The 9,130-nt window shown below is 38.7% G+C and overlaps 1 protein-coding gene and 1 pseudogene across 1 annotated transcript in view; one reads left to right on the plus strand and one right to left on the minus strand.

Moving 5' to 3' along the window:
• Positions 1 to 9,130, minus strand: part of FAM63B (family with sequence similarity 63, member B) — a gene marked incomplete at its 5' end in the record, with an annotated part of 58,309 nt that overhangs the window by 37,581 nt on the left and 11,598 nt on the right. Inside the window, one exon of the mRNA XM_014530865.1 lies at positions 1,386 to 1,450. Coding sequence (XP_014386351.1) covers positions 1,386 to 1,450 — 65 coding nt within the window. The remainder of the gene's footprint in view (positions 1 to 1,385; positions 1,451 to 9,130) is intronic.
• On the plus strand, positions 2,044 to 5,156 carry LOC106724263 (annotated as a pseudogene).

The following is a 9,130-nucleotide window of genomic DNA, read 5'->3' on the forward strand; positions in this document are numbered from 1 at the left end:
ACAACAAATACATATCTATCAACAAGTGAATCTAAAAATCAAGTGAATAAAAAATCTGATGAACAGAATAAACTGGTGAATATAATAGAATCAGGGGCATAGAAAGGGAGTGGACTGACAATTCTTGGGGGGAAGGGAGTGTGGGGGATGCGGGAGAGATTGGTCAACAATCTTACACCTATGGATGAGGACAGTGGGGGGTGGGGTAAGGGCGGAGGGTGGGGTGGGAACTGGGTGGAGGGGAGCTATGGGGGGAAAAAAGAGGAACAACTGTAATAATCTGAACAATAAAGATTTAATTAAAAAAATAAAAAAAGAATTTTCCCCTTATATATGTTTTTATTGATTTTTAGAAAGAGGAAGGGAGAGGGATACATCAATGAGAGAGAAACATCATGGATCAGCTGCCTCCTGCACGCCCACTATTGGGATCAAGCCCGCAACCTGGGTGTGTGCCCAGACTGAGAATTGAACCAGCGACTTCCTAGTGCATGGGTCGAGGTCACCCAAAGGTACTTCTAACATACCAAAATATTTTTTTTAATCTTTTTGTTAATCCTCACCCGAGGATATTTTTCCATTGATTTTTAGAGAGAGTGGAAGGGAGGGGGAGAGAGAGAGAGAGAGAGAAACATCGATGCCTGAAACCGAGGTATGTGCCCTTGACCAGAATTGAACCCGTGACCATTTAGTCTATGGGCCTATGCTCAATCCACTGAGCCAAACTGGCTAGGGCCATATAAAAATATTTTAAAAATCTACTTGTAGTCATTTAAAAAACTGTCATAGAAACACACAAACACAATGTTGCCTTGTGTAAGCAAAACTGGGAAAAATATGCTCTTAGTTTACATTACAATTTCTGATATATTTTATCAATTGTAAATAATACACAAGTATTATTTATTACTGAACTGTAATATATGGCACATATAAGGGTTTAATTAGGAAGGTTACAGCTCTGCATTTGTCTTTCTAAAATTTAGGCTTGACCATTTCTGCTCACATAAAATAGAACATATTACATCATACCTGTGGAACATTAAACACCAGCTTACACTTAGCAATATCAGCTTGATACATTACTACTCTCAAAGCTAATGGTAAAGTTTTTGTTTCAAAGTTGTAACAAACAGTATCTAACAACTGCTTACTTTAAATAACATGAGGAAAGATGAATCAAAGACAAAATCACTTGAAAATCAACTTTGCAAAGAAAATACCAGGTTACCATTCTACGTAGGCCTGTAGAATAATATCTATGTTTCATTCTTTATAGTATATATATTCATATAAAACAGAGACTGGCCATTGATAGAGATCAATGAATACATTCTTAAGTTAAAAATTACATATTTTAATATAATAAAAATTGTTTATATTACCTGTTCATAATTTAAACGTTGAATTTCTGAAATTTCTTTTGGCTTTGCATCAAGCATGTAATCTCCTGTAAAAAGAAATTGTGAAATTGCCTTTAAAAAAGATTAGATTTAAATTTTAAATTAGAGCAATAAGTGACATATAAAATTAATTTCTAAAATAAAGGTAATTGCACTCAGTAAGTAAATCTGCCTCAATCACTTAGATGACAGAACAATTTTGCTATTGTTTGTTTTTTTTCTTTTTTAATCCTCACCTGAGGATATGTCCATTGATTTTAGAGAGAGAGGAAGAGAAACATCAAAGTAAGAGAGAAACATCAATCAGCCCCCACACCCTGGATGCACCCCTGGATGCACACCCTGGATGCACCCCAACCATGGATCAAACCCAATGCCACAACCTAGTTATGTGCCCTGACCGGGAATTGAACCCGCAACCCTTCAGTTTCTGGGACAACTCTCCAACCAAGCCACACTGGCCAGGATAGTCTCATATATTTTTTTCAATTACATACTCTAATGCTTTTGAGCTTTCTCTTTCTTCCAGTTTATAATATATTTGAGCATCTTTCCATGTTGCTACAATAAAGCTCTAAATGGCTGTACCAAGTTTCACTGTTATTAATAACATAACTATTACCCCATTACCTTTCCAAGAATGGGTGTTATCAGTCTTCTAAATGTTTGCGCCATTCTGAGAAGTAAACAAAAATTTTTTGCATTTAAAAAATTGATATATTTTATATATGTATTTTTATTTGGTATCACCTATTTAATATATATATGACTTTTGGTATATGTGGCACCTTTTAAATATATGTAGCTCCATTTTAACATCTGCAGTGCCTTATCTATGTTTTGTCTTTTTAATTATGTATTAACTATATATACTCCTTTTCTTTTAATTGCCTGCCTACACAAGTATTATTTATTACTGAACTGTAAAAGCTCTTTTTCAATTAGAGAAATTAGAACATTTATTATTATACATGTGGTAAAAATTTCCCCCCCCATATTGGCTTCTAACTTTATGGTTATGCTTTTTTATCTATTTTTTGTGTGATACAGAAATATTTAATTTTAATATAGTCAAATTCTTCTTGGTTGGATGTCATGTGTAGAAAGATCTTCAAATCTTAAAAGTATAAAAACATCCCTGGCCAGTGTGGCTCAGTTGGTTGGAGAAGTCATCCCATACACCAGAGGATGGTGGGTTTGATTCCCAGTCAGGGCACATAACCAGGTTGTGCATGTGAGGATGGCAGTCGATGGATGTTTCTCACATCAATGTTTCTCTCTCTCTCTCTCTCCCCTACTTCCTCTCTCTAAAATCAACTTTTAAAAAATATAGAAACATTCACATATGCCTTCTTCATATAACTTTGTTTATCTTTTTTAATGTTTAAATCTTTAATTTACCTGGTATTTATTTTGATATAAACAGTTATATATAACACCAGCTTCTCACCTAGCCTCCCAAATCACTAACAAGTTGATGAAATTTTTTATAATACAACCTTTATTTTCTAATTCAAAATAAACTTCTAAAGACTGCATCAAGTATTCTCTTAAGCTTTCCAACTCTGCTAAAAAAAACTCCTACGAACATTAATATATTATTTGTAGTTTTTTCCCCAAAATATATTTTATTGATTTAAGAGAAGAAGGGAGAGGGATAGGTAAAGCATCAATGATGAGAAAGAATCATCAATCGGCTGCCTCCTGCACACCCCCACCAGGGATTAAGCCCATAACCTGGGCATGTACTCTGACTAGGAATCGAACTGTGACCTCCTGGTTCATAGGTCAATACTCAACCACTGAGCTACAATGGCCATGCTATTATTTGTACTTTTAATTAGAACTTAGGATAGGAAAATCTAGGTGGGTTTGGGGTAGAAGGGGTCAATGGGAAAAAGGGGGACATCTATCTATAATAATAAAAGTGTAATATGCTAATTAGACTGGACAGCTGAACGACCTTTAGGACCTCATTCTGGATGTCCTTCTGGACAAAGCCGTGGGGGCAGGGACTGAGGCAGATGCTGTTAGGGGCAATGAGGCAGGCAGGTGAGCAGTTGGGGGCAATCAGGCAGGCAGGCAGAGGGGTTGGGGGCGATGAGGCAGGCAGGCGAGCAGTTAGGAGCCAGCAGTCCCGGATTGTGAGAAGGAGGTCGGACTGAACTGGCAGTCGGACATCCCCCGAGGGGTCCCGGATTGTGAGAGGGTGCAGGCTGGGCTGAGGGTCCTCCCTCCCCCTGTGCACGAATTTCGTGCACCGGGCTTCTAGTATTTTCAATAATAGATGTTTAAAAAAACAAAATAAATAAAAAGATAGCAAAATCTAGGAAAGATTTTATTCTGCATAGATACAAGAACTCCAAAAGCACTAAACAAATTGATTTTCAGAGATATATAAGCAAGTCTATGTAACAAATATTTCTGAGTCCATATAATATATGGCACACATACATATATATTTGAGAACATAATTGCTATACTTGTATCCTATATTTCATTTGATAGAAGAATCAGATATTTTTATTTATTATTATTGTTATTTTTATTGATTTCAGAGAGGAAGGGAAAGGGAGAGAAAGGTAGAAACATCAAATGATGAGAGAGAATCATTGATCGGCTGACTCCTGCACGCCCCTACTGGGGATTGAGCCTGCAACCCGGGCATGTGCCCGTGATCGGAATTGAACCCAGGACCTTTTAGTCCACAGGCCGATGCTCTATCCTCTGAGCTAAATGGGCTAGGGTGAAGAATCAGATATTTTTAAAAGGCAGAGTTTGACACTGTCTGGTTGCTCAGTGGTTAGAGCATTGGCCTGCACACTGAAGGGTCTGGTCAAAGGCATGTACATGGGTTGTGGGTTTACTCCCTGCCCCTGGTCAGGGCATGTGTTGCAGGCAGCCAGTAGCAACCAGTCTCTCTCACATCGATGTTTCCCCCCCCTCTCTCTTCCCCTCCCTCCCTCCCTTCACTCTCTCTGAAAAGAAATGGAAAAAATATCTTCCAGGTGAGGATTAACAAAATAAAACAAAACAAAAAAAGGCAGAGTTTGAGTTTTTAAGGGAACATCTTTCAGTTTTAGATACCTAAATAAATCTTCTCAAGAGTGCTATTTTGTCTAGCTTTTCTAACCTTTATCATCTGAAACTGGTCAACAATATTATTTGAGTCAATAACTATTTATTCAGCTCTTCCCGAAAGCAGCCAGAGGTGACCTCTGAAAATAGTTTGCTATTTACTTGACCCAGAAAGCCCTACAAAATCATGCACATCAAGATGTTCAAATGTTCATGTTCACTTTAAGAACACTGTGAAACTGCCCAGGCCATCAAGGGTATGCATATTCAAAAAGCCACCAAGTATTTAAAGGATGTCACTTTACAGAAGCAATGCGTGCCATTCCGTCATTACAATGGTGGAGTTGATAGATGTGCCCAGACCAAACAGTGGGGTTGGACACAGGGTTGGTGGCCCAAAAAGAGTGTTGAATTTTTGCTGCACATGCTTAAAAATGCAGAGAGCAATGCTGACTTAATGGGTTAGATGTATATTCTCTGGTCATTGAACACATTCAGGTGCACAAAATTCCCAAGATGCAACATAGAATTTACAGAGCTCATGGGTGGATTAACCCATACTTCAGCTCTCTCTACCACATTGAGATGATCCTTACTGAAAAAGAGCAGACTGTTCCCAAAACAGAAAAGGAGGTTGCACAGAAGAAAAAGATATCCCAGCAGAAACAAAAATTTATGGCCCCAGCCCTGGCCTGTGTGCTGTGTGGCTCAGTTGGTTGAACTGTCCCAGGCACTGAGAGGTCACCAATTTGATTCCTGTTGCTGGCACTTGCCCTGGTTACAGGCTGAATCCCCGGTAGGGGGCATACAGGAGGCAGCCAATCGATGTTTCTTTCTCTCTCTCAATAAAAAAACATATTAAAAAAAAGAAAAAAAAGAAAAGAAAACCAAACCTATGGCCCAGGAATAGATTCAGCATAAAATAAATACAAATAAAGTAAAAAAAAAAAAGCAAAGAAAGCAAAACTATTTATTGAGAATCTACTATATGTCTAGTAATGGGTAAAAACAAATATTAGGAAATACATGGTTCTCTTTAAAAACAATAATTTGCCCTAGCTGGTTTGGCTCAGTGGATAGAGTGTCAGTCTGTGGACTGAAGGGTCCCGGGTTCGATTCCAGTCAAGGGCACATACCTGGGTTGTGGGCTCGATCCCTAGTAGGGGGTGTGCAGGAGGCAGCCGATCAATGATTCTCAACATTGATGCTTCTACCTCTCTCTCCCTCTCACTTCCTCTCTAAAATCAATAAAAATATATTTAAAAAAACACACACAAAACACCCCAAAACAATAATTTGGTTGGGCAAACAACATACAGGGAACAGAATAAGATAATGATAAAGTATAATATAGTTAAAATGTAGTAAGTGCCACCTTATGTTAGTCTAATCATCACACAAACTATTTCAGATGAGTAAAGTTACAACATAAATTCCAATTTGCATTATACTTTTTTATACATTATCTTTCTATCCATTTTCTACTTTCCACCTACACTTCTTCCTCACCTTATTTTATTAGACCTCCTAGCATTTCCTGGATAGTCTAGCTTGTCTTGTTCTTTTCTTTATGCCAAAGCTCTCCAACAAGCCTTGTCCATGTATGGCCCTGCTCTACTATTCTAGTAAGAAATTTCCAAATTAAAATTCACTCCTCATCTAACCTATGCCAATCAAAATTCCCATTCCCTTGTGGTTTCTCAGCTAGGTGCTAGAAAAGCAATTAATGGTTTCTCTTATAATCTTTCTACAAGTGTTTGCTTATTAACTCAAAAGTGTCTCTGGTTTCTCTAAAGAACTGGAGTAATCTCAAGAGGAAAAAAAATCAAATAGTTTAGAAAATTAAACAATTTTCCCTAGCAGGATTGGCCCTGAATAAAGTTTACTTTTGGTGAGGCAAATTCTTCAGAATCTCTTTTCTCATACCACTCTTGCTCACTTTTCCCCCACCTCCCATTAGGATATTGCTTTCACGCTGCTCTTAGTTGCTGATTCCCCCTCACCCAAAACTTTCAAATACCCCAGATCTAGATATTTCTTCATTAATGTTTCTTTTTCCCTATTAAAAATTTCTACCCTATGACCTGTTTCCTCAAAGCTTTGCTAGCTAACATTTAAGTGATATTAATATTCCAAATGACCTCCCTGCTTTTACCACTCTCTACTTGCTTTTGTCTGCATACTTTCTGAGACAAAATGAGCTCTGTTACATTCCTATTGGCTGTATATGAGGATTTCCAGTTTTCTCTTGTACTCACTCCAAGCCTGTTTTCATCCCATGCACTTACATGTCAAGGTTATCAATCGCCTCCTTATGGCTCAGTCAATGGTCAAATTTTAAGTCCTCTTCTTGCTAGAACTACTCGCAGCATTTGATCCAGCTAATATCTCACTCTTCATTGAAGGTTTGCGGGCTAACACTCTAACTACTGAGCAAACCGGCCAGGGCCCTAAGTTCTATTTCAACATCACAGCCAGATAATTCTTATTAAACTCAAAGTCCTATCATGTCATTTCTCTATTCAAAATTCTCTAATGGCTTCCCAGCTTACTCCCAGCTAAAGTCAACATTGTTATAATAGTCTACAGAGCCCTAAATGACCCGACCCTATTATTTTTCTCTCATTTCCTACTACCTCCCCTTTACACACTACTTGGCAGTCATACTGGCTGCTCAAAAGCATCAAACATATTTTAGCCTCCCCCTTAAATATAATTTAGAAATCACAAAATCTAAGAATCACTAAGCTAAACTAAAAGAGGTATAGATATTTTATTTCTAGATATCTAGGTATTCAAAGTAATCTACCCTTATCTATGATGTTCTCTAGCCAGTAAATATCCTATATAATAAAAGGCTAATATGCAAATTGACCAAATGGCAAAATGACCAGTCGCTATGATGCACACTGACCACCAGGGGGCAGGATGCTCAACGCAGGAGCTGCCCCCTGGTGGTGAGTGCACTCCCACAGGGGGAGCGCTGCTCGTCCAGAAGGCGGACTCATGGCGATGGCAGGAGCCTCTCTCACCTCTGCAGCAGCGCTAAGGACCCCTCGGGGAATGTGCGACTCCCGGCTTAGGCCTGCTCCTAAGCCAGCAGTCAGACATCCCCCCAAGGGGTCCTGGACTGCAAGAGGGCGCAGGCTGGGCTGAGGGACCCCCCAGGGCCTCTAGTAATGAAATAATATTACTTACACAAAGAAAAGGGTCTTCCAAAAGCTGTAATCTCAATTACTTCACTAACCCTACATCTCACAAAAAACCAGTTAGCTAGTTTTCTGGAATGACAAAGACAAAGTAATCAGCTGACAATTTTTTAAAAAAATAAAAATTTAATTACTAAAAAAATTGTGAGAATATGGATTAAGATTTCAATTTGGTAATAGTATCCTATATAATAAAAGGCTAATATGCAAATCGACCAAATGGTGGAACAACCAGTCGCTATGACCCACACTGACCACTAGGGGGCAGATGCTCAACGCAGGAGCTGTCCCCTAATGGTCAGAGTGCTCCCACAGGGGGAGCATTGCTCAGCCAGAAGCCGGGCTCACAGCTGGTGAGTGCAGCTGTGGTGGCGGGAGCCTCTCCCGCCTCCGTGGCAGTCAGACATCCCCCAAGAGCTGCCAGGCAGCGAGAGGGTGCAGGCCGGGATGAGAGACCCCTCCCCCACTGAGTGCATGAATTTTGTGCACCGGGCCTCTACTAAATATATAAACTTTTCTTTGTTAAACCAGAAAATATCTCAGTGTGATATACAACTACCTACTCTGTAAACAAGTTCTACTCAATGCAGCTGGTCTGTAAACTGTGTATTGATGGTCTGTTTTGAAATAAGAGGCTTGCATTAAGAATGCAATTCAATACACTACTTCCTTCACCAAGAAAATTTTGCTATGAAAAAGTTTCAGATGAGCTAAACAGTGTGCTTACTCCTGTAAATGTTTTACATACTGGCACAAGCCCCTATCTCACTGCATACTAATAGCTAACATTTCATAAACTGGCACAGGTCCATGAATAATACTTTGGGTATCACTGCTCTAAATCACCTCCTGGGTCTTTATTCAAGGCTAATCAGTATTTTTTATTTTTATTTTTGTATATTTTTATTGATTTCAGAGAGGAAGGGAGAGGAGAAAGAGATAGAAACATCAATGATGTGAGAGAATCATTGATCGGCTGCCTCCCACATGCCCCCTACTGGGGACCGAGCCACAACCTGGGCATATGCCCTTAATCCTTCAGTCCACAGGCCAATGCTCTATCCACTGAGCCAAACCAGCTAGGGCGTAATCAGTATTTTTTTAAAAACAGTTTCTATATGCAATATCAGAGTTTTTGTGCTACTTCTCATTGTGCAACTTATTGGAATTAATATACATCTTGTGTTTTCTAAATGTTTGTCAGTCTCATAAATATTATAGAATTTTAATCCTGGTCAGAAAGAAGGCTTTAACATCCAAAAAGAATGACATACTGATAAAAAAAATTCTAATTAAGAGATTAAAAATTATAATTTTAAAATAGATTATATAATAGCACTTCTGGAACATGAGATTTTATAACATTTTTATATGTTTTTATTTTATTTACTAGAGGCCCGGGGCACAAAAATTTGTGCACTCGGGGGGGGGGGGGGGGGG

The sequence above is a fragment of the Myotis brandtii genome, unplaced genomic scaffold (assembly GCF_000412655.1).
Source record: "Myotis brandtii unplaced genomic scaffold, ASM41265v1 scaffold781, whole genome shotgun sequence".
Lineage (NCBI taxonomy): Eukaryota > Metazoa > Chordata > Mammalia > Chiroptera > Vespertilionidae > Myotis > Myotis brandtii.